General features: G+C 39.1%; 1 protein-coding gene across 48 annotated transcripts in view; it reads right to left on the bottom strand.

Annotated features, from left to right (window-relative positions):
* Window positions 1–1,989: 1,989 nt before the first annotated feature.
* The window catches only part of ELAVL2 (ELAV like RNA binding protein 2), a 330,906-nt gene continuing 306,691 nt past the window's right edge, over window positions 1,990–26,204 (bottom strand). For 28 of the 48 annotated variants that reach the window (XM_080573990.1, XM_080573995.1, XM_080573993.1 and 25 more), the window contains 5 exons: window positions 11,552–11,705; window positions 8,717–8,942; window positions 7,872–7,943; window positions 5,157–5,195; window positions 1,990–4,694 (listed from right to left, as the gene is read on the bottom strand). In XM_080573990.1, coding sequence (XP_080430116.1) covers window positions 4,364–4,694; window positions 5,157–5,195; window positions 7,872–7,943; window positions 8,717–8,942; window positions 11,552–11,705 — 822 coding nt within the window. In that variant the 3' untranslated portion in view covers window positions 1,990–4,363. The remainder of the gene's footprint in view (window positions 4,695–5,156; window positions 5,196–7,871; window positions 7,944–8,716; window positions 8,943–11,551; window positions 11,706–26,204) is intronic. The other 20 variants (XM_080574002.1, XM_080573996.1, XM_080573998.1 and 17 more) reach the window with 4 other exon arrangements.

The following is a 26,204-nucleotide window of genomic DNA, read 5'->3' as shown; positions in this document are numbered from 1 at the left end:
TTTCCAGCTTGGCTCATCTGCCACTGTTAGTTCCCAAAGGTTTACAGACGTTCCTGGAACTCTTAGCAGATAAATACAACACTTGAAAAAGAACTATTCCTCTACCACTAAATCCCCATGAAGGGATTTGATTTTCTTCCTTAGCCTTGCTATAAGATTTATACAGTGAGAAAAATGCCCCCACTGTAAAAATTCCCATCAGGTTCCTTCATTCATGACTGTTGTGGTTTAACCCAGCTGGCAGCCAAGCACCACACACCTGTTCGCTCACCCTCCCTCTCTGGGATGGGGGAGAGAAACAGGAAAGTGAAGCCTGTGAGTTGAGATAAAGACAGTTTATTAAGACAGGATGATAATAATAATAATAATAATAATGTGTACGAAACAAGTGATGCACAATGCAATTGCTCACCACCCGCTGACCGATGCCCAGCCTATCCCCGAGCAGCCGGCCCCCCACCCCGGCTAGCCACCCCTATATATTATTTAGCATGACATCAGATGGTATGGAACACCCCTTTGGCTAGTTTGGGTCAGCTGTCCTGGGTCTGTCCCCTCCCAGCTCCTGCTGCACCCCCAGACTGCTCGCTGGCAGGACAGAGCAAGAAGCTGAAAAGTCCTTGGCTTGGTGTAAGCACTGCTCTGCAACAATTAAAACATCAGCATGTTATCAACACTCTTCTCATCCTAATCCAAAACATAGCACCCTACCAGCTACTAGGAGGAAAATTAACTCTGTCCTAACTGAAACCAGGACAATGAGCTCTGACGACTACCCCAAGGTCCACCTAACATACAATCAAAATTGTATTTTCCAGCACTTAGCGTTCTCCCAGGCAACTGCATTTATAATTTTCAGTGTTGCTCATTGACTGCCTGTTCATTTACAGCTAACCCTCAAAAGTATAAGCAGTTTTGATTTTAAACTGAAGGCAGTTACATAAACACATTTTGTCTGTATTTCCGTATTACAATTCAACCATGGATACTGTCTTAGACTGGTTTAAGTTGAGAACTAGAACTACTCTTCCATGAAAGAGTGCAAGCTGAATACACAGATATCCCTGCTGGAATATGAACTCCAAATACAGCTCCTCATTTGCTTTCAACCCCTGTAATTTTTATCTTTTTCAGTACTCTAGCCAAAGAATGTAACTGTATAAAAAGCCATCAGCACACACTATTTCTATATGTAAATATAAAAAGTCCAATTGTTAACACAGGTTATGACTAACAGACATCTTGAGTTCAGACTTAGGCCTTAGTCTTCCAAGAAAGTTTGACACCAATATGCCATATTGATGGGAGACGCTCCATGCCACATATTATATGGTTATGAATCGAAAAATCTCACATTAAAAATGTAAAAAGCAGGGTGAAAGGAAACAGTCAAAAATGGATGCCATATTGCGTATGATCCTTCTATGGTGAAAATTCATTCTCATTCAATTGAGAAAGCCTACAAATTTTGGAGCATATATACTTTGAAAGAGCAAAAGAATTTATGGCAAGTTTAAGCATTCTTCTAGTGCTGAGAAGGGTGAAGAACAAGGTTAACTGGATATCCACTAGTAATGCTGTCAAATAATGAAACCCAAAAATACAGTAATCAAACAGCAAGAGGATATTGCAATAAAGAATAAATTATTCTCCCTCCTCTGTATTTTTTCTTAACACAACAGGGCATTAACTTAGCTATACTGAAGAGCAGGTGGCTGAACAGACAGCAAATTCATTTTTACTGAATGTGTTTAATGATCCTCATTTATTATACCAGCCTAAGTATTGAGTGGTCCATACAAAACCAAACTGAAAAGATTTGACGCCAACTCTAACAGAACGAGTGCATGGCTCTACTGTCCTACCTACTTGTTGGTAATTAGTGTCCTAAGCTAAAACTAGCTTTGTAGAAACTTTCCCCTCCTCCCCTCAAGATTGTTTACTCATTAAAGCGGACAACACAGTAAAGAAAACCTGCTCATGACACTGTTTTCCCTTCAATTTTGTTTATTGATGTACTGAACATGAAAAAGTACAAAGGATCCAAACACAAAATAAAACATGTACAACCTCTTAAATACTCAACAGAATATATTTTCTATTCCAACAGATGTGAATTAAGTCATACTATACAACTTCAAATAAATACCAACCTTACATTTTACTAAGTGCTCTGATAAACACTGTAAAGTGAAGCCCAATTTACATGCCTTCTCATCAATGCCGTTGTTTGCTACAGTAGTATAAGGAAAGAAGCACGTAGCTGTTTTCCCCCACATTGGAAAGTTTGTGTTTTCTATAGTATATACAATTTTTAATGCAGAGGAGCTTTAACAATCTAAATGCACCTAAGAATGAGGAAGTGCTCAGGAAGCCAATTCATTTCTGAATAGCATTGAGTGGGTCAGCATGAAAACTCGCTTATTCACTTTAGCACGCGCTTCACAGTATATGTACTGTACTATACTGAAAAATTTATAACTACAATTCAAAAGAATAAGAACCAAAAGCAACTGCAAAGATAGTGTACAACTATGTTTATGCATAGAACATTGCTTTTTCTAAGGGGAAGCGTATGAGCATCTCAGTTTATACAAAAAGCAGGATGTAACTATATAGTTGTCAGTGCATCCTGGTGAAGGCATGAAAACCCTCAGCTTTTTTTCCAAAAATTCAATTATAAGCTAGATGCTAATCAGAAAATATTCTTTATTTTTCTTAAATTTCTTCAATACACGGTAAAGACTTTTTCTATGTCCCCAAATAGTGATTTAAGCATTATACAAAGTTAAATTTCAGTAGCATACAGGTATTCATGGGTTTTGTATGAAAAATGTAAGGAAATTTGTTCAAAACCTATGATTATACTTGTTTTTACCACAAACATATTTATAAACCAAAATGTAGCATCACCATAAACAGCTGAAGCTAGACTATCTACAGACAAAAATAGCAACAGATCTGATGCACTGTAAATTCAAGTCCTCAGGACAACAAAAATGAATAAGCAGACCTCAAGTAACAATGTTAATGCCATTTACAAAAAAACTCATACAAAAACATTCAAAGTTGACCATCACTTGGCATGTAAGTTAAAAAATAAAGTAAAACCAAAATTAGCTGAAAGGTTCATAACTCAAGGTCTTATTTACATTACACAAAGCTCAGGTGTTAGCCTTGAACATAACTTTCAAAATACCTCCGAATATACCCAACTCAGGCCACTTCTGCTTTGCAAACCGTGCACAATGCCTTTTTCTTAAGACAAAACAATTCTTCAAACAATAGCAAGTACATCACTAAACACCATGAGCTCTATCTGAAGGGAATTCTTTAGGAAGAACAGATTTTTTTCCCCCGTCTCAGTATTTTTAAGTTTCCTGCTTGCTCTTATATAGCTTTTTTAAATTTTCTTTTGTTTCAAAATCACAAATCAATGTGAGCCATCTATCACTTAATAACCAGGATGATCAAAGACTCCACTGATGATTACAAAAATGAAATCAACAGTGCATCCCATCAACTCTACTTCTTAATAGAAAGGTCTCAAAAGTATTTCTACATCATAAATCTTTCTAAATTTTCCCCCAACAACTGCAAATTTCCTGGTAAGTTTTAAAAGCTCACTAGGTGTCTTATGAAGAGATTTCTCAAAGTATTCAAGTCAAAATATTTGTTCCAGGACCAGTAAAAAGTTTCTCCAAATTTTTTTTTTATTTTTTTTTATAAAAATAGATGCTTTTTTTTTTAAACCCACATCAAAGAGGCTCTTATCTCTTTGGCAAGGTACTGCTTTACGAAAAGTTCTCCAGTATTCTTACAATAAGCTTTTATAACGTGTTCCCCTTCCCCAACCCAAATGATAATTATAAAATAAATACTGCTTATAACTTTATAAATAAAGTGTAAACTTCAAATACTTTTCTTGAACAACAGAACAGCAATGCATTAAAATGTAAACTAAACACAAGGCAGGTCAAGAAATTATAAAAACAAACTTAAGTAGTGTAACACAAAGCCTCAGTATTTACTCGTAGGTTAAAGGCAGTCATGTAAAGAAAAAACTTCTTCCCTTAGCTGAAACATTTTAAAAGGTCCACCTTCTTCAAAGAAGGCAATAGAATGCACTGTGACAGGTAAAAACCCTGTACCTCTTGTCAATATTCAAACACAAAAGGTATTTAAGAAGTTCTAATTCAAATATTAGCAATAAAAAATCTCACATATTCTTAGGATGCTAAGTAGTCATTTTATCCCCATTTCCACACTGGCATACAACAAAGGCATTTACTAATGCATAAAGCTTCTCGTAAATTGCCTTTGTTGTATAGATTTCGTATATTAATGCACTGAGAATAACTTGTTAGGCTTTGTGCGGTTTGTTTGTTTTAAAGGAGACCTGCAATACTCTGTCCCCAAGGCGGTATCCATTCAGGCTGGCTATTGCCATAGCTGCCTCATCATAGTTTGTCATAGTCACAAATCCAAACCCTTTGCACTTGTTTGTGTTAAAGTCACGAATGACCTTCACATTGGTTACTGCTCCAAAGGGTCCAAACATTTGCCAGAGGATACTCTCATCAGCATCAGGGGCCAAATTGTACACAAAAATGCACCATCCAGTTCCTGCGTGTCCAGGGATATTAATTCCAGCCAAACTGGTCATTCCATCAATGGTCATGGGAGGAAACCTACTGAATAACGGTGGAAAACAAAAGAAACAAGCGTAAAGTAGCTGTTCAGAGAATCCCAACAAAGAAGTTTTAAGCAGAGAAAAAGATAGAGGGCTTTTGACAGTGGGCATGGACATTTCAGCCAGACTAATAAGGTAATGTTGTGAAGTTTGTCGTTTTTTTCAGTTGCAGAAATTCTGTATGTAGTACTACACAATTGTGGGAACAGAGTTAAGTCTGACTGAAATGAAATAAACAACAGAAGAACGTAAGAAAAGAATGCTACAAACCCAGTGAGGATCAAGTCGTTTGAAATGGGAATTCCATGAAACTGCTACTAAGTTTATCTTTCACACACAATGCACTGAAATGAGCAACTTCAGCTGAAGTCTAAACATGCGAAAATGTCTTACTGAAAATGTTATAGTAGCCAAAATATTTTCTCTTAATAATTTGGTTATTGTGAACTGAATGGTTCTTTACCTCTTTACTCCATAAGCCATGTTGAGCAGATTGTCCAACCTGCAAAACATTTAGCAAAGTGTTCAGTCTTCAGACTTTTCTAGCCTTTAATCTTAAGAAAACTTGGTTTCCACCAGCCCCCTAAGTGTATTCTAGAGAACCTCATGCAAAGCTTGAGTACCTCAACTACAAAAGCTAGAAGACCTTGTTACACATGATACAGCTAATATAATACTAAACAGATGTTCCTGCATAGTACCCACAACCACAAGTAGTTAATTTCAGAAAGGCTAAACTTGTGGTAGTGGTGCACTAAGTCAAACAATACTGTCAGCATCAAGTTGTAGTCAGTGACCACTTCAGTGGAATCTTTGAAATTATAAACTTGTTTGACAAAGACTTTACTGAGACTTCTCACACTATGCTGACATGAACACCCAGACCAACACAGTTTTTGAGCAGAAACAAATATTAAAACATATTGCAGTAAGAGCATTTTTTTCCCCTACATTTTCCTACTCTTTTCTGAAAGGAACTGTTTTTAGAATATTGATACATTTATTTTGTGTTATAATTTTTCTCCATGTATTTCTTCCTTCACTTTCTCCCAGGCTGATCTGTAGTATGCAGTCCCACCTCTAAATGCTCTTGGAGTTACTTAACCAATACCTACAAACATGCAACGCCTACCAATTCTATTAAGCAACTTCAGTAGTAAGTTGGAAGTGCTTCTCCAAGAAAATTTCTTCCCTAAAGCAGCTCTAGTGTCTTCCTAGTAAAGCTCGGACATATGAAGAGGAAGTCTCATGCCTAAAGGTTATCTTCAGGATTCCACAAAATACGAGCTTGGGGAATAAAGATTTAAAGGATTCAGTTTTTAGCTTACAGCTACCTTACAGATTCATACTTGGTTGTCATTTTTCTCCAGTAATGAGCTATAGGATTTAATAACCATTACTAGTATACAGAATCCAAATTTAACTGCTCTAATAGTGTAACAGCACTTGGGCACAAAAAAAAAAGATTTGGTCTTGCTTGCAGCTAAGTAAAGGTCATAAACTACACAGAATTTTGACTTTGCAGTGAGCAGGATTTTAACAAAAAGCAAGCCACTGAACACCTTAAAGAGCAGAAAGGAAGAAATGAAAAAATGCCTGCCTACTATCAATAGTGTGATTAGATTACAGAGCTCTACTCTAACTGACGATCTGGATTGTGAGAGGGAGGTGAAGAATTCCAGAAACACCACCAAATACAGGTCTTTGCTGTAGAACACGCTAAGGACTTCATATAATATTGGGGTCAACACATGAGTTTTCATCATTTACCTGGGTGACTTAAAAGATTCAGAAGGACAGAGGTGTTCACTGGGCAATTAATTTTTAAGGATGCTTTAAGTTACATAACCTACAGATACAGGAACAGTTATAGACAGCTGCTTTTGGAAGTGCAGTTCAAGATTTTTATTAGAAAAAAATCATTAGGGTGATCTTATTGTTCTTCGTTATTAGGTTTATGCTACCTGTGTGTTTTCAGGCCTCTACCAACTGTTAACTGACACAGGGCAACCATGGAGAGTAATCAATCTTGTTAACATCTGAAATTTCAACAGTTGGGATTTTTATTTCATTTTATTTTTTGGCATGTGAAAGACGTTAAAGACCTAAAGCATCCCTACAATCTGAGCTGGACAGTCAGCAACTGAGCTGAAATACTGCAACAACACCACCTAAGCAAAGCCCTAAATAAAGGCAGGTTTCCACTTACAGTTATGAAAACATAAAACTTGGCATAGCTGTCTTCTAAAGAAGAGAAGCCTGATGGTCTTTCAAAAAAACTTCAGATGTCTGCTACACCAGTTTACCCTTTTGACCAGTCAGTCAACTCAGCCTTTCCTTCCTTCCACATCCACTCAAGTGAGAAAAATTTTACTCACCCACCTATTCACTGCAGACTTGATACTTTGTTACCATTATACTTTTAATTTGAACAGATCACAACATCTCTTTACGGTTTTCAGGTACCACTTTACATTTCCTATCTCACCAAGAACTTTCCAGTGAAATTTAAACTGGCATTCATAAAAATGCACTTTCTAATAAAGAAAAATTGCAATAAAAAATAAAGCTTCAATGTCTCGTGTTGCAGGACACGTGTATTCTACAGAAATTACAAAACTGCAAGGAGCTTTAGGTCCTATCCAAAGGAAAAACATTTGGAGAAGTTTTACAAGTCATAATAGGTATACCCAGAGTATCGTTTCAATACAGATGCTATCCAAGCTGGTATCAGTAATACTGAACACAGCTTTGTGTCTGGAAACAAGTGCACTCAGAAGAACTCGTGGAGTTAGCAGGCCAGGCTTGCCAGAATGTTGGATGTTGTAACAGAGGCTGTACAACAGGTCCCTCATGATCTTGTTTCACATAACGCACCACAGTCCATCCTGGAAGTCTAACTTCTGCTTGTATGCTCAGCGTATGGAGCAAGGACAAGCCTACTTTTGTTCAATATATAGCAGACTGTTTCAACTAACCCTTTTATTCCCTAAGAAGCATTAAAAAAATTCACTGAATACTGAATAAAATTGGGTATCCCTTCCTTGAGGGCAGAAAGCCTTCTCTAGTGCTGACCTTCACACCTGTTAGACACTTGCGGTACATAAGGCTGAAAAGCTGAAGGAAAGAATTCACAAATTCTGCCAGAAATGCTGTCTATGAACTCTGAACATTTTACCTAAAAGAATGGAGGCCAAAGCAGAGCTTCTGAAGCGTGGTGCACTCTCTTAAACTGCAAGCTGTTTTGGTTCTTGAAAAATAAAAGAGCAAGCGTTTGAGTAATACTTAGCAAATTCTAATCACATAAACCAGGGGTAGAGGTTGGGAAGAAACTATCAGAATAGCAGAAAAAAATAAAAGGGTCACTCATGAATATAAATAATACAGTATTTGTTTCACTCTGTTCTCACCAACTGTTCTTTTCGATACTCGAACTGTAGGAACAGGGAACTGCATGTCTGTAGTTTCAGCATGAGGAGAACATACATTCACAAATCTACACACGCAAAAAATCTTTGAGTAACAGTCATTACAGAAGCTGGGAATAAGGTAAGTAGTATGCATGATTTAAACTAGGACAAAACCTGAAAGCCAGAATGGGGAAGAAACACCAGAGGATGAAGAAGAGGACTGCTGTAGCATGACATATTGCTAAGGGATAAATTTAATTGCCTCGGTCAACATTAGCTGAATCAACTTTCATATTAATCAATAAAATCAAAAAAATAAAAATAACCTTAAAAAGTGATTTTTCTTTTAGTGACTGTCTAGAATAAAAAGTGTCATCTTGATTTAAGCAAGTTTATTAGGTGCTTTTTAGCTACCAATAGGTTGGAATGCATTTTTACTTTTAGCCGTGTTCTCGGAACATAACTACAGAAATTTAATGTTTTCATGGGTTTCCTTCATAGAGCAGACAAGCAAGCAGACAAGCAAAGGGAAAGAGTGCCGGGAAACAAACAGACAGGCCCATGGGAATATGTGGCTTCCAGCACCTCAGTTACATACAAGAATTTGACTTACCTAAAACGTTGAGCCTGCTGAGCTAGTGGTGCCGGATACCTTCTATTTGGAGAATGGTACAGCTGAGAAAGGATGGCCTGGTTATTTTTTTGGCTTGGATTGTTAGCAAACTTTACAGTGATGGGCTCGGTGGCACCTGGAGGTTTCTGGCCATTCAGGCCTTTGATAGCTTCTTCTGCTTCAATTCGCTTGTCAAACCGGATAAATCCCACACCCCTTGACACCCCTGTATAGGTTGAAGGAAGCATATAAATTCAGAGGTTATGGTACATTTGACTTTAATATTTAATTCTTTCACCAGCTGCTACAAGTGCTAAATTGTGAGTTTACTAGAACTGATCTTTTGCTGACAGAAGACTTCTCTAAGTTTTGGGGGTTTTAATTTATTTTTTGAAGTTACATAAGATACCCTGGTTAGAAAGAGCTTGGAAGGTTCAGAGAAAAACAGTTACATGGCAACTTAAACATCAGAAGGCAAAGGGATATCCCAAAACTGATTTTGGATGGATGGAGGAAGTGAACCCAGAACAACCTGCACTGTAACCTCTGTTTAGTTAATGCTACTCTGCAGTATCTATATTCACAGAGGTTTTGTAAATGGCTTAGTCTTCTCCCTAGCAGCAAGGAATATTTATGCTCTGCTGCAGCATCCGCTGAAGTTCACTTTGGAGCATATATGCTAAACCACTAAGACCTATGTGGGTTTTAGGCTGCAGTAATGTGGGTTACAGCCCGGTTTTAATAGGGCATGTTTATTTCTGTAAGTGAAGACTCAGTTTTTCACCACATACTTTTTTGTACAGGATGTTTCTGAAGGGAACTTTTTTTGGGGTCATAGATTTTTCCTGCATATAGACAAGTCAAAGACAACATTCAAGGAGATCATCAAGTATTTATGGAAAGTCTAAGGAATGTTACAACTTGAAGCCTCACACTGTGGCTTGAATATGAACATACTGAGGTGTTAATACTTGCACCAATTACCAGTAAACACTACTTAGTTGTATGCCTTGTTATAACATTCCTGAATCCATTTAGAGGCCTCTAACATTTCCCTTCATAATCAGGAAAGTGAAAAACTTATCCTCACTTTAGAAAGACATTAGCGACAAAAAATATACTCTGTTCATAAACAATGACAATTTAAATCAAAATGACAATGAACAAGTGTAAGAAAGCTTTAGAGACAAGTGTCACAGCCTCAACTTTGCATTTTTCATCTGTCAGTTTTTGTCACAACCTTATTATTCATACCATTTTGAATCTTTCTTCCACCTTCTTAGCGACTGGGAGAAAAGCTTAAACCTGAACAACAATCTATGCCAAAGAACTACTGTGCTCATATCAGGATTTATGAGTGCTCAGAACTTTGGCACACCCTTTTATAAGTTTAAATTTACTAATTTGGACCATGTACAATCCCACCCTTTCTGTGCATTAATATCAAAAGCATACTGTAAATATTTGTCAAACGAAGACTGGAAATTTGTCCAACAGATCTGCTCCTTCTGCAAGTCACCACTAATTGGCATTTAACTTTTCTTTCCCTGCCTCTCTACACACACCAATGTGTCAATACTGAGATTTCTGTTAAAACACAATTGCAAAGAAGTGCATGTACAGTCAACTACAGTTCAGCCAAGTGTCAGACAATATAACACATTCAAAATAAGGTCATTTGAAAACTTCCTATGGCTGAAAGGTGTTTGTCAACCATGATGACAACTTTAAAAGGTGCAACTACAAAAAGACACCTAAACTAACTTAGTAACTAACTTCATCATTCAGAGAACAATTTTGAGTTAAAGAATTGCCCCAACAAGTTTGTTGTTTGTTTTTATTTTTGATTTTTTTTTTTGAGATGCAAATTCTGAGAGCCCTCCTCCTTTGTATTCTGCTTAGTGCACTTGATACTTACGTGATATCCTAAGCGTTTCATTTGATTGCTTATTTTTGGAACAAACCCGCTGGAAGCAGGTGAGACAAAGAGTTAAAGGTCCTCAACATCAGCCATTTGAGCCAGGATGAATGCACAGCAAAAACACATGTTCAGTCTGAAGAGCAACCCCAGAGTGTCATTGACACCCATTTACTACTTCTAAACATACTGTAAAAATGCAACTAACCTACTAGATCTTACTTCTGGTTAGGCACGGAAACAGGCTGCCCCAGGGAATGGTAGAGTCGTCATGCCTGGAAGTATTTAGGAGACATGTATGCAGAGCTTAGGGGACATGATTTAGTGGTGGACTTGGTAGCATTAGGTTGCTGGTTGGATTTGATGATCTTAAAGGCCTTTTCCCACCTGAACGATTCTATGATTCTTTAAGGCACTGCTAAGGACAGAATTCATCTGCTTCTGAGGAACTCAAAGTTCATGTTCTTCAGTGTACCTAAAGTTAATGAAGCAACCTTGAAAACAGTCTTCACAGCAATTAGTAGTCCAGGTCTTTTGTAATCCTAGCAGAGAACTAGCTGTGCATTTCTGATTTTTTTTTTTATAGAAGTGCTTAACAGCATTTCTTAAAGAGCATGGGGACTATTTTCACACAGCAGCTTGGAAAGGAAGATTATAGCAGCTGTAAGTTTATTACAAGCCATGAAACAGGCTTCAAACCTGCACCTTCAGCGTGGAAATGACTCAAGGTGGCTCAGTTCACTCCAATCTATTTTTGTCCATGAATATTTATGAACAATTCTAGCAGAAAATTGCATTTTCTGGCCCACGTACACCTTTCATACATTCTAGAGACAAGACTATTGTACTAGAAGGCAGTATATTTTTCAAACTGCCAGTCCAAGAACAAGAGCATGAGCACAAAACTGCATACTTACCAGTGACTTGGTCAACTAGAATACGTGAAGTAATAATGCGTCCATATTGGGAAAAGAGCTGCTCCAGTTCCTTTTGGGTCATTGTTTTGGGAAGTCCACTGACATACAAATTTGCATCTCTGATAGAAGCTGAACTTGGTCGCGCATAGGAAACCTAGAAAGAACATAAAGCAGCTAGAAATTGGAACACTTCTAAAACACTTGAAATAGAACGCTTTGGTATTTCAGGACAGTGTGATTTGTTAAGGTCAGCCAGAAGTTACCTTGCAGTGAGAGTTAAGTGGTTTTTTGTGATGCCTGCTGTAACACTACCAAAGGAATACAACACTGATCACGCAGAAGTTGACTACGTGAACTCAGATATAAATCATAACTTAAAGCACTATTTATAAATAAGGTAGAAAAGCTAGGTATATACAAGTCTTGGTGGAGAAGTGCTCTTTTTCAAGTTATTTTAAGATTAGAGAAAGATTTAAGATCTAAACAAAAGGTTTTCCTTTTAATTATCATTAGAACAAAAAAATAAAACACTATGTAGATTTTGCTTTGATACCTAGGTGATAAAGACAGTCCAAAGCACTTTTAAAGGTTTGAAGGTATTTAAGTGCTAACTGTGCCTACTGTAAATGTACTGGGCTCACTATCAAGTGACAGGGTCACTCACAGGAACAAGATAAACTCCACTACTTCATTTATAGCCCTAAGAATGTGTGGCAGAAGGCTTGGGTGCAGAGCTACAACTCTCAGACACATGGTTTAATTTGGCTGTGTGGAGCCAGGAGTTGGACTCAACGATCCTTGTGCGGGTCCCTTCCAACTCAGGATATTCTGTGATTCTATGTGCTTGGACTGTTCAGCAGATCAACTTCAGCAACAGAAAGGTCATGCCAAGTACCAGTGGGGCTCCCAGGTCCTTTTGGACTGGAATTTTTACTGGCTGCCTCAAAGTGCCAGTCAAGTACTTTATAAGATCATCCATTAGATTCTTCAATCCTTAAATGCATGCCACAGAGTTGAAGAGTTCAGTACCCCTCACTGAAGTCTGTACATGACTTATCTTTGTTACAGGAAAGACTGTAATTGGATGTTCATGCTTGTGAAACAGGATGGGCCAAAGTACTTTATTTGGTGTTTTCATAGTATGAAAGTACAGTCAAAGGAGACTCAAGGAGAAGTCAGATTTGAGACTCGAGGAGTAGTCAGATTTAACCTCTTTCCCCTTTACAGCATAGGATCAGCTGCTTCCAGTCAGCTAGAACTTAACTCTGTAAACCTATCTTCTGCCTAATCCTTTGGCATTTGTTTTCAAATCCTTCCTCTGTCTCAGTTCAGTACATATCAGTGAACTATAAGACACCTGTGGAAGCAAAACAAGCAGGAACTGAGATAGAGTGTCTCGGTGACTAAACAGGCACTACTCTGAACATTGCTTTTATCATCCAACCTTCTACACAGAGGCTTTGTGCAAGGTAAGCTGGCTGAATGCGGCTCACCTAGGAAACTCGTAGCTGTCCAACATAAGACACTCAAGACAGGACCCTGTGAACAGCAGCACCTTGCCTTTTAACAAGAGACACATAAGAACTAAACACTTGTGTCAACACAGGCAACTGGGAATAACCACAGTCCTTTCTCCTCATTTGCTTTATGTATTTATTTTATGGGTGTGCAAGTTTAATTATAACAAAAGCTGTCAGTGACCAGTTTCACAAAGCAGTAACAGTAGTTTTCCATTTCCCCAATTTGTTTTAACTCCCCTTCACGCTAGGAGGATTTATTCTCCACTGGACCTGAGTCCACTCAACTGAAGAGTGCTCAGTCCTCTTTCCTCTATATGCTGTCCCCTCTTTTGTTTTTAATTTTTGTAAAGTAACTATTCTTAGAAACATGTACCATGGAACCGTCCACAGAAGAGCTGATAAAAATTACCACCATCGAGATGTCAGATAGCAAGCCATGGACACTACTTTAGCAAAAAGAGATTCAGTGTCCCTGATGCAAAGTGTTAAAAAACACCCCACCAAATACTGTAACAAGATTCCTGACATCTGGTCATAGCAAGCTGCTGCTGTGTCACTTTGGACAAATCTTTAGTCTTTGCTTCCCACATCACACAGAGCTCCTCTACCATCCAGTGATACTAGAAAATAACCCTTGTCAGTGTGTAAGTTTTTTTCTTCAAAAATATCGTTTTATTTTCAGGTACACGGTAAAGAAAAAGTAATAGTTTCTTTTCTAGACTAGCTAGGAACTGATAGATTAAAGTTTCTAATTTTGAGATTAAAGTTTCTAATTTTGACTCAATTTTTGCTGTCTAAAAACTTAAGTGGTGAATATTCTACTACAAGTCAATATAGAATTATTCCTGGAATATAATATGAACTACTATGTAGAGTCAGATAAACAGAAGTATTCAAGACAAAAGTGCTTGTAACCTGCCATAAGCCTCTAATTATCACAATTGTAGTAAAAGTTGATTATGCATCATACAAGCTCTTTATCCGTATAGCATGCAGCACTTCCCTGTAAATTACAGCAATGATGAAATCTTGTAACTTGGATATGAGAGATCAGACAAATATTAAGAAAACAGTAACCACATTACTGTGTGAACCACATTCCTGTATGACAGAAGCATTTTTCATAAGGCCAATGAGAAGTTTAATAGGCCCTTCCAGAGAGGCAAACAACTGATTTGCTACAGCTTGCTAGAGCAGATTCAATAATCCAGTTCAAGTCTCATCAGCAACATTAGTTCTTTTGTGAAAAGAAATGGAGACATCCTACTGTTATTTCCTTGTGCTGTTTTTGCATAATCAACCACACACTTTCTTCTGATGAGTAGTTGAAAAGTCAAGTACGATGAGTGGAACTACAAAAATGAAGATGAGAGGAAAGCAAGGTATTGCAATTCAGGGAAACAGAATAGGAATCAGACTTCAGCTACCAGCTATATGGCAGATTTTCTGACAGCTGGGTGAGATGACCAATTGTCAGTTCTGTGCTGAAGTGTTTACACACAAATTTGGTAAAAAAAATTCTTGAAGTGGTAAATCTGCTACCATTATATGGCTGTGCAGCCAAAGCCCAACACTTGCCCAGTAATTGTGTTTAACTCTGAATTCTTTTTACTCTGTATATCCAACCTTCACACTGCATACAGCTGTATTTTAAGAAACAGTTTTTAGATCTTGAGTTTTTCCTACTTTTCTGCATGCAGAAGTATATGCTTATGATATTTCCTGGTATGCAGTCAGTGAGGTAAGCTGGAGGCAGGAAAACTGATAGAATGAAGCTTTGCTGCAGTCAGATGAAGGAGGGAATGCAGCATGTTGGCTACTCAAGAGGCAGAAAAACACAACAGCTAAGGAATGAAGGATTGCTAATGCTGGCTGTGAGCTTCTTTAAGAAAAAGCTCCACGCCACACTTGGCAGGAATACCTTAAGGAGACTCAAGGCCAGAGAATGAGACAGACAGGGGGACAGGCCTAGACACAATAAAATCCCTACTTAACAAAAACAAGTAGTTCTGACCAGCTGAGTTCATGTCTGTTTTCAAAATCAACCGTTCTACCCCCCAAAATTTAGCACTATTATCACATAGTAGGAGTATAAGGCAACAAAGTCCGTTTGGTAACTGAACACAATGAACTGTTAACGATATAGAATTTGACACCAATGGAAGTAGGGAAGAACAGGTTCTAGTTTTAAATAAACTAGATGAAAAAACAATGCATAGCTGCACGGATCACTGGAACGGTTTTATCTGCCGGTTACTGAAAAACTGAACGGTTTTTCATTCTCTCTGCAATTGAGATATGCCAAAAACTGTTCTATCTAGTCTGGCTGAAGCTGCCAGATTTTCCTTTCTGTATGCATTTGTTCAAGCACTCTGGGGAGAAGCTGGAACTCCTGGGAGCGATCATCAGCTAGAGAAAGAAGTAAAAATGACTTTACATTTAATAAGAAAGCTGTGCCATCACCAGTTTTCTAAGCATGCAAGCTTTTAAGCTTGCAGAACAGAGGTTGTGGAACGTAAGCCTTGTTAAGCCACTTTCAGACAGGACAAAAAAAGTATGAATAGAAGATACTGAAAGACCTACTGACCCCCCCCCCCGCAAACATACTTTGGGGTGCTGCTGTCTTCCCAGACTCAAACCACACTACCTAGACTCAGTTCTACAGCTGTTGATATATTAAACAGGTCTAATTTCTAAGCAACCTGAAGCAGTAAGTGGACTTTCCACCCAGCTGTCTACTGCTAACTGCCAAAGACATTTTGATACAACACATTAAATAGAATAAAATAAGGTAAGCAGAAATGAGAGTTGGTGTTCTTTATAAAAAGAGAGGAAGATGCATAAGAAGCCCTGGTGAAGAAAAACCTTAAGCCAGTTCAGTGACCTGTGCAGCAATATCTAAAATCTAACACATCTCCTCCTCCTGTTCAGTGGTGCTAAAGTAGACTAGGAACAAATAGCTATTTCACACCATCTACCTAATTAGCAGTTCAAGTTCAGCAGTGCAGAAAATGAAAGTTTGTCCTTCTTACTCATAAACCGAGCAATATCATATGCTAGAGCTACCTCTGCCCAGTCTTTCACCTCCCTTTCTCTGCCACCTGCCTTTTGCATTCTGCTGTACAACAGGACATAAGCCAGCAGTGTACTGCAAAAACATTACCAGACTGGCAAGACGGATAGCCCAGGTAAGACTGGAAGCATATGTTGTCCCTTCAAGGTGATCTTAAAGAATGAAGGCCTGGAGGCTAGCTACCTTCAGAGGGAAGACTCTCACTAGGAGCGTCCTGGGTACTGGTGACTTTGGGGCAGCTCATTCTCTACCTCCAACTTGGCTCCTGCAGAGTAGGCTGTACACTTGGACACTGCAAGGGGAGAAAGCCCTGATGGGGGTCATCAGGACAAAAAAGCCCTGATGGGGGTCAGGGCTGTGAAGACAGAGTCCTGCAGCAGTATAAGAAAGGAGCAAGGAACACCTGGGGGAGACTCCCTGTTGCAAGCAGACAGACCCCATGTGAACATGGCTGGAGAATTCCTGACCAGAGATGTGGAAAAGGACACGGTACTCAATGCCTTCCTCACCTCAGCCTTTACTAGTAAAACAGGCCTTCACGCAAGGCATGCCCACTGGAAAGTCTGGAACAAGGAAGACTTATCCTTAGAAAAAGGTAACACTGAGGAAGATTTAAACCAGGTAGATACGTCCAGGAAGCCTGAAAGTTTACACCCACAAATGCTGAGGGAGCTGGTGGATGTCACTGCAGCACAACTCCGTTATCCTTGAAATGCCACAGGGAACACGGAAGGTTTCCCAGAACTAGTGGAAAAGATTCATCACTCATCTTCAAGGACAAGGAACTCTTGCTCTCTGGCAAAATCCAGGCCAGCTTCACCTCAGTCCCTTGAAGGCAACAGAGTAACTTATCATGGAAATCTATTCCAGATACCTATTCCAGATACCTGAACGAAAAGGTAATAGATTTATAAAGGTGCAATCATGTCTAACCAACTGAATAGCCTACTCAAATGACATGATTTCCACAGTGGAAAAGAGATGATCAACCTTTATCCCAACTTCAGTAAGACCTTTGACACTCTCCCCTAACATCCTTATGGACAAAACACATTATTAACACTTAAGTACATACCAGAAAGCGAGGTAAATAGACAGTGCAGGATGTGAAAAACTGGCTAAATTGCCAGGTTCTGGGGGTTGTGATCACTGTCATGAAATTCAGCTTTAGACTAGTCATTGGCCTCTACCAATACAAGGAGGATCTTCATTAGTAACCTGGGTGATTGGGCAGAGTGTACCTTCAGCAACTTTGCAGATGATACAAAATGGGATGAGTGGCTGATATGCCAGGGGGTTGTGCTTGCCACCCAGAGTGACCTCAGCCAGACTGGAAAACCTCCTAAAGTTCAACAACAGGAAAAGCTAAGTCCTCTCCCGGGCAGGAATAACCCCATGCTCCAGTACATACCAGGAGCCAACTGGCTGAAAAGCAGCTTTGCAAAGGGCCCTGCAGTCCGGCTGGATAGTATTTTGACCATAGGCTGACAAAATGTGAGCTTGTGACAAAGACAGCCAACAGCATCCAGGACTGTATTAAGAGAACTATTATCAGCACTTCAAGGGATGTGATCCTTCACCTCTACTCAGAGCTGAGGTAATTCTGGTGCAGGAGTCCAGAGCTGGAGACTACACTACAAGAGATATTTACATACTATTGAGTCCAACAAAGGGCCACAAAGGTGATTAAAGGACCAGCACATCTTTGATGCAATGGGAGGCTGACAGAGCTGGGACTGCCCAGTCTGGAGAAAAGGCAGATCAGTAGGATCTTATCCCTAAATACCTAATGAGGGTAGTAAAGATGGAGCCAGACTCTTCCCTGTGGTATCAAATGACAGGACAAGAAGCAATGGACACAAACACTGATACAGCAAACTATTTGGAAATTCCATATAGATATCATTCTGTAAGAAAACATTTATATGATCAAGGGTGGTCAAGCATCTGAAGATACTGATTGTCCAGTTGGGTTATGAACATCCCCAGGGATGAAGACTCACAGTCCTGGGTAACCTGCTTGTGATGACTGTCCTCTGAGCAGGAGGTTGATCAGTAACCTTCAGAGGTACCTCCAACCTCAGCCATTCCGTGATTCTGTAACAACACATGACAAACTTTAAAACAAGTCTTGTATGGACTTCAACCCAGAGGCTGGAAGCAGCTTGAATCAAGTGAGAGTAACAAATCCATAACAGATGATTCACAGTTTTTTTGTATAAACTCAGCAATTTAGACATTTTTCCCCTATTCCTACCAAGAGGAATTCAAAATAGAGATACTGTCTTCAAAAGGGAAATTCAGACTGCTGGGCACATGCTGTCACATCAAGGATAAACTTACTGAACCACCCCCCGAAAAGGAAAAATCCACAGGAAAATGTATCCTAGCTTATTGCAAGTTTACCTTACACTCCAGAACCAGTGTATGTCAAAATACAAAACAGTATCTGCAAAGCACCTATCACTTTTCCTTTCATCTCTTAAATATGCACTCCTTCACAGAGGCTTGTGATCCACTGATGTCTATTGCCCACGCCCTTGCTGGTAAATGCTACCTGGAACAGTCTGACGTAGCAGTCAAGGCCCATACTGAACACTCTTCTAAGAAAGAAAGCAATAAACTCTAACCAGTACTACAGCTTCAGTTTGTGTCATTCCCTCTAAATTCTTAGTGTTTTTTTTGTTGTTTTGTTTTTTTTTTTGTTTTGTTTTTAAACGAAGTATTCCACATCTAAGAACATACAACAGTTGCAGATTTCTCTATGTGGAAAGTATCTCAGGGAGTACTCCTGTCTTCTGACTGATGCTTACTGGCATCTGTGCAGATCAGTTACAGGAGTAACATACAAACAAAAATTAATACATCAGAATTAATATCCAAACACCATCTCTAGATGTCTTGCTAGGCACCTGAAGTTCTGACCAGGTAGGAAACTGAAAGAAACAACTTCAAAAACCCAATGTAACCGAAATTTAACTTTTTCTCTGCCAAACCTTTACTTGTGATCTGTGATTACTGCAAGTCAACATCATTAGAGAAAAACAAGGATGCCATAACACATAAGAAAATTAATTGCCATGAAAAAGAAACTGCATGGTCTATGAGATATATTGTTTCTATTCATTATTGATATCAAAGTCCAACTATTTCACTTGTAAGATTTAAGGCAGAGTCTCTCCAGATTCATCTCACTACCTGTCAGTTTGCTAGCTCAGTAATTACTTGATCATTCTAGATTCATTCTTGTCATGCAATATACATATGCACTGAATTAACAGCTATGCTAAGATATTACTTCCACAGCTACTTCAACAGGTGAATACTTAATTAATAAACATCAAGGTTATGCAATGTCAGAACTATTGAACACAATGCGAGTCAAGAAGCAGCCAGAAAGCTTGGCTTTAAATATTTAATGACGACACACACTGCGTAACAGTGAACATAGCTGCTCTGTAGGCAACCATTTAAAAACAGTTTTACTGGAATTTTCCATTACTGCTAGTAGGAAAGACTTGCTTCTAGAAATGCAAACATTACAATAAAAAAATGCTGTATTTTCACTGCTTTAATATTTCATCTTCCAATATCAAGATGAATTGAAATTCAACTTAAAACCATGAAAGCTAACATGTTAAGTTAGTTGCCAAAGAGAAGAAAGACCCAGTCCCTAAAAATGAAAGTCAGTTTCTTACCATCTGCTGCTACTGTTAAGACACCTCACCCTACTTCTTCCTAACATATAGCCTCTTAGTAGTATAGAGAACAAGCAAGGATTTTTTTACTGTCTGGAAGATTTTATTGCCTGCAATAACTTTAGGAAAAACTGGTATTAAATTCTAAAATACTCTGCTTAAGGTATTCTTGGAAGTTTTTATATCTGATATCTTTAAATATCAAAATCAGGACTTCTGTGGGTGTTTACATTCAGCAACTTCCAGGGTAAACTACCAACACTGTCTTATAGATAGTATCCAATTTTTAAAAGCTTGTTTCAGTGGAAAAAATCCAGACTACACACAGTCTGTGCAGACAAACATGGGTTAACCACTCCAGCAAACCAGACAGATGTATATTGGGAAAAGGAATACATTACAAATATAAGCCTTTTTGGCAAGCACAATGAAGACAAGGAACTATTTCTGTAATGGCAACATTCTCAGACCACTGTGTTCTTAACCTTCACTTAAATTAGCATGGGATGCCATGACTCCAGAACTCTTCTTCTTGATTTCCAATAAAATGCTGAAGCACAAAGCAGAGGCTGAGCCTCATCTCAGCTGTCACTAGCCAGTAAAAGGTTGTCTGAAATAGGAAAGTACGTTGCTGTATATTCATCAAGTTTACTTTGTCTCCGCTCAAATGAAAAATAGTTCCATTCTAAACAGAGGTTGAAGGCCAGTTTTCCCAATATACATAAGACTACCTACTTAAACACCAAATTTAAGTCACTGGTGCAAGCTTGCACCAGCATTTGTTTGTGTGAGCAAAGCAAAGTGGAGACAACAGACTTCCTTCTGTAAATGCAACTTAGACAACTCTCAGGAGTTACAAAAACATACTTCTAAATTCAACTTCACCCATCTGTGTACATTAATAAGAAGGATCATATCTAATACTGGCTGTGCTTTTACAGCCTGTCCTGTAATGGATATCTTTGAAAAAACGGGCACAGAAGTAACAACCTTTGAATACTACAATCAGAAGAAGTTTTGATATTTTAGTCCACATCTCATGAAGACTGCCAGCTATAGACAGTGCCAGAATTGCAGCCTTGAGGTCGGTCCTGGGATTCATGTCCATTCCCTGCCAGCTCGGCAGAGGGCACAAATGGACCAAGCTGTGAGTCTGCTCCTCCAGAAAACAGACACGACTGGAACCACAACCAGCCACAAAGTGGTAACTGCTGAGGGATCATGGTGAGAGGGAGCTACACTTCACACAGACACCTGGCTCACCAAAACACTGATCTGCAAAGTTAGCGATTCTCTCAGGATATCACAGCACAGTGATCCTGTCAGCTGCTACACATTCTTGACAAACAATCCCCAACCCAGACATAATGAGCTACACTGACCAAGGCACCTCTTTGCACATCTGAATCAACAGCCCACCTAGAACAGTGCTGAAACTCCATTTTCTTCACAAGCAGGCATAAAATAAGATGTTTACAGTGGTTACTGACAGGCACAGTAGTTTGCACAAGTATGACAAAGCCAACAAAGTCCCACCTTTATTTTTATAAATTTCTTCTTTCAAATTGGAATTATTTCATCGAGACAACTCTTTCTGAAGTCTGAACTAAAACCACACAGAACTTAAAAGACTCACAAATGCATACTCAACATGGTTCTAAGTGGGGGGAATAAACCAGGCATGTGCTTCTTTAAAAAAAAAAGGAATGTCTCTGCACTTTAACTTTCACTGAAAAGATGTGGTGAAGTCTCCTTACAGATGGAGTCTCTTGCAGCAATTTGTAAGTAACTGCTCACTGGAAATCTTCCACCTTTATATATTTATGATCTTGGGCAAGTTAATGCAGTGTATGAACACTAGATATGAGGTCCCCAGCATCTGAGGCTACATCAGTTTTCAAATTTCTTACTGAAAAGAGGAATGCCACTGATATAATAGTGATCACTGGCGCTCACAAGCAGAGATTACCAAAGGGGTTTGGGGTTTTGTACTTTCATTCCTCTTTGACCATATCATGAGATTGTGTTTGACTCTCGTCAGTCAGCAAAAACACCGCAGCTACTTGCACTGTTCTCCTGCAGCACGACCCACGCTCAGTAGACCCTGCTTTACCCAGTGGGCAGCAGACCTGTCAGAGCACCACTGCAAAACAAGACTAGCAACAGAGATTATTTGGATCAGCATGAAATCTAAGGAAAAATCTGGTTTCAGTTCTGGCTCTAAATCTCAGCTGGACATTTTTATGCACTCTTCCTCCTTTGTGATTTCTTCAAATTGAAGCATAATTTAATTATTAAAGCAGATGCAACAGCAAGTTCAGTGGAGAGAAGCAAGTTTTTAAAAGGAACTCAGACCATGAGCAGGTGTCATTTGGATGAGAAGACTGTGAAGGCTTAAGACAGCAATGAGACAAAGACAACCAGACCAAGAAGGCCCAGTACCAATCCCTTGTGATGAAGCATCTTGTATGGGATTCTCTAGTCCAGGAAGCATTTCTTCCCAGTACTATTCCCAAGAGTATCTTGAAATGAAGTACAGAAATACCTCCTTGTGAAAACAAGATCATTTTTCCATATGGTGAAGAGACTGTGTAAAGCATCTGAGCCATCTTGTCGACATGGGTAAAACCAAACCTTGGTCTTGTGTCAAGTGAGTCACCAACTCTTTTCTGTCACCACCAAACCAACCATTAAGCCACTAAGCAATCCGCCTTCGAATACTTTGAATAGAACACAGCCTGCTTTCTTTTCATCGCTACTAATCAATAATGGTGTATTCAACACACACAGCTATAACATGCCTATAAGAGCTATTGTTTCAAAAGGAGCTCTAAGGGGCCCCGTCCCACCTAACACTGCTTCAGAGTTCCCAGTTAGATGAATGCCCTTTGCTTTTCGTTCTAGGTGTCTTCATTCTTGCTCAGTCTCACAGCCTTAGCTAACACAGTTATCTAAGAGAACTAAGTTTCATTTGAAAGAGCAGAAGCCATTATGTCCTTATGGGATTTCATGTGTCCTTCTCTGTGTAGCAGTTTCCAGTTAATAAGCAAATGAGTCCGCTCCAAAATGATTTATACTCTGTTCTCTTACATCACCAGAAAAAAACTGGCAACTACAGTTCACTGCGACTATTAAAGACATTTACAAGCAACACAAAGTTTGAGTAGTAGAGATGCTTCAATTAGATCAGCAGGCCTGTTCTGACTTTCAGTAGCTACCAAAAAACAATTTTCTGTTCTGCAGTTCTCACGAGGAACATGTCTTGTAGAAAAAAAGTCTTTTAATTTATAAAAGAATTTTCTGCAAACAGCAATTTCAAAGGTATCTGAATTTGCTTCATGCAAGAGTGATAAATGTGACTCAGCAAGCAAGGACGCATCAAGCTGATGTTGCATTTAAGCATTGCACTGTTCTGGTATCATTCTTCTATGGTTATACCAGCTTTCTGAAAAAAATCCTTGGAAGCGTCAGCAACAAATTAGGAATATGCACTAATAGTCCTAACAAAAACCCGAGATCCCTTAAGATTTTTCATGACTTTTTTTCCTCCAGATCCTGGCTAGGATCACACACTCCTAGTAATATGCCACAGGACCAGATGGGGACTTTCAAACATTACAGAAAAAAAGCAGTCAAAAGTTGTCTTTGACCTTGTTTAGAGAAGGAGCTTGGTATAAGAATGTAGCACGCTATTCAGAATATGGTCAGCTTAAGCAAAGGCTGCATTTGTGCTCTCAGAGAGGCAGTGCGAGAGAAAGGATGAACAGCCAAGCCAAAGCAAACCTCTGAACAATGGTTACCAAGTTCTGCAAGAATGGCTCAAAGCATTTTGCATTACTGTCCAGAAAGGCTGACCTTGCAAAGGGCAGAGAGGTTTTGCTTTTTAGATTCCTTCTCTGATCACTGATGACGACAAAAGGTGTTGTTTGCTTTAAATGTTAAGATCAGAAAGGACAGGTATGATACCTTGGGTTTGACAGGCCTTAAACTCATTCTACTACAATTTTAATTTTGTAATCCACATGTAATTCCAAATACATTTATTCTACTTTAAGATGAGAGCGGACAGGGAAGAGTGTTCAAATACAGAATTCAACACATGAACAAAGTCAGATTTAACCTGACATTGCAGTTCATCTCCAGTTGGCAGCCTCAGTTCCTATGTTGTGCTGTTTTTACTTAACACCAGTCTTTATACAGAGGAAGAGGACCAGGAGTCCTCCTCAGGATTTAACCGATTAAGTACAACATACTCCGAGAGCTACTAAACTACTGCTATGCCTACCAGAAAGGAGCACCAGAAATCGGTTTTCAGAAGACTTGGTCTGAAGTGGCTACAACAGATCCAAATTGCTTCTGTTCACCAAATGACATGCAATAGCTCATGTAAATCAGCAATGAAAATAACAGCTGAAATCCTGTTAAGGACAAAAACAGAATCAGAGGTTTTAGTAGGTAAAATGCTGTACTAGTAGAAACTTACCAGACTACTGTAAGAGAAGGTAATTAAATTCACTGATGTCTTTCAACAATAAAATGAGACGAGAATTATGCACTATAATCACAGAACCACAATTCTGCTGACAGCTTTGCCTTTAGAGGGACCGTAGCATGGAAGATTTAAAACCTGTAGTCATAATTATATCAGTCTCTTTAAATAGAGGAATCACTTAAAACTTTGAATATAAGTACAAAGAAAAGACAACAAATAAAAGGAGACTCAGACTCCAAACTCTGTTCTTTACATTTGGAGAAAAGACATTTTGACACTTTTCCCACCCTTCTGATAGTCAAAGACCTTCCTATATACTTTGCTTTGTTCTTCCTATGTTCTTTCTTTGTTGTGGATGCCCCATCCCTGGAGGTGTTCAAGGCCAGGTTAGTTGAGGCCCTGAACAACCCGATCTACTGGGTGGCCCATGGCAAGGGGGTTGTAACTGGGTGATCCTTGAGGTCCCTTTCTTGAGGTCCCTTCCTTGAGGTCCCTTCCAAACCAGGCCATTCTATGACTATGTTCCTGTGGAGTGCTGGATATTATCCTGGGTAGTCTTGTCATATGAAGTATGAAACAGCATATTTTTTTACTGAATGTGTCTCACATTTGTAATGCTGTTACACAATGGTTGTGTGACAGTTGGGATAGAGTATTCTTCAGATCCGAATCAGGAATAAAATCTCAAAAAAAAAGGTGGGACACATTGTTCTCTTTTTTAACTGTAGTGAAATCTGTTCACAACTTTTCCTCTCTGAAGGAAAAAAAGTGCACTTCAAGTTCTCCATATTTGTGTTCAGTGAACTGCTGGGGACAAACACTGGCCAGCGCATCTGCATTACTCATTTCACAAACACCTTGCATAAATGCAAACAACCACATATCCATGGACACTGTTACTGCTTCTATGGAAGATCTGAATCTATGAAGCCTTTCAGGAAAAAAAACAGTAACTGCATGGGTGAGATATAGAGTTGATATTTCATGTCAAAAGCCACTAGCTTATTACTAGAGGTCAATCAACTTTTCACAAGGCTTCCATAATTTCCAAAGTACATCTGTATTTTACAATAACAACAGTACTCTTACGGAGAAAACAAGTATTTGGATTTTTAAAAAGTAGAGACAGATCTCTATACTTGGCATTTGCAACACACTGGACAAATGAAGAAAAGCCATATTGTACTTAAGGGACTTTCCATAGCATGGGGAAGGCAGAAGACAGGAAGGTGTAGCATTGGTGTCCCTGTATTAACAAACAGTTTAGTTTTTGTTGATTTTTCTTACTGTTTAGAGAGTTCAGCTCTTGAGCAATCTTGAGTCTTCCTTCAGCCCCATGGGGTACTTCCTGTCCCTTCTAACACATCACACAACCTGCGCAGGCTCAGAAAGGAACCACTGCACCACCGGCTGCAAACCTGCTCAGCTGTCTTCTTGTGAGCTGCGCTGGTCTGAGGGACCCTCTCACTGGGAAAGCAGCAGCAGGCTCCTGCAAGAACTGATCAGGTGTGACAGAGCCCATCTGGGGACCAAACAGGAAACAAGCTATGCAATTGCAGGAGAGATGAGCACATTCTGAGTTCAATCTGACATGCTGAGTTATTTTGCTTGGAGTAGTTAGGTATTAACGAAGAACTGTGTGTCCTTAGCATGGTTTACAGGAAGAGACAGCAACATGCATTCACAAGTGAATGCTCCTCTCAATGTTACTCAGCAACATGAAAAATAAGCACCCAGCATAAGCCGGTTAAGTAACATTCAAAGTCTGAAGGGATTTGAATTTCAGTGAAGAACAAATTTTACCTGGGGGTGAAAAGGCATGTGTGGGGTGGGGAGGGGGGTTTAAAATGGAAATGTTGTCAAAGCTTTA

This window comes from Anser brachyrhynchus (assembly GCF_964034855.1).
Source record: "Anser brachyrhynchus genome assembly, chromosome: Z".
NCBI classification, from domain to species: domain Eukaryota; kingdom Metazoa; phylum Chordata; class Aves; order Anseriformes; family Anatidae; genus Anser; species Anser brachyrhynchus.
Note: the sequence above shows the minus strand (reverse complement) of the source record. Positions and strands in the feature narration are given on the sequence as shown.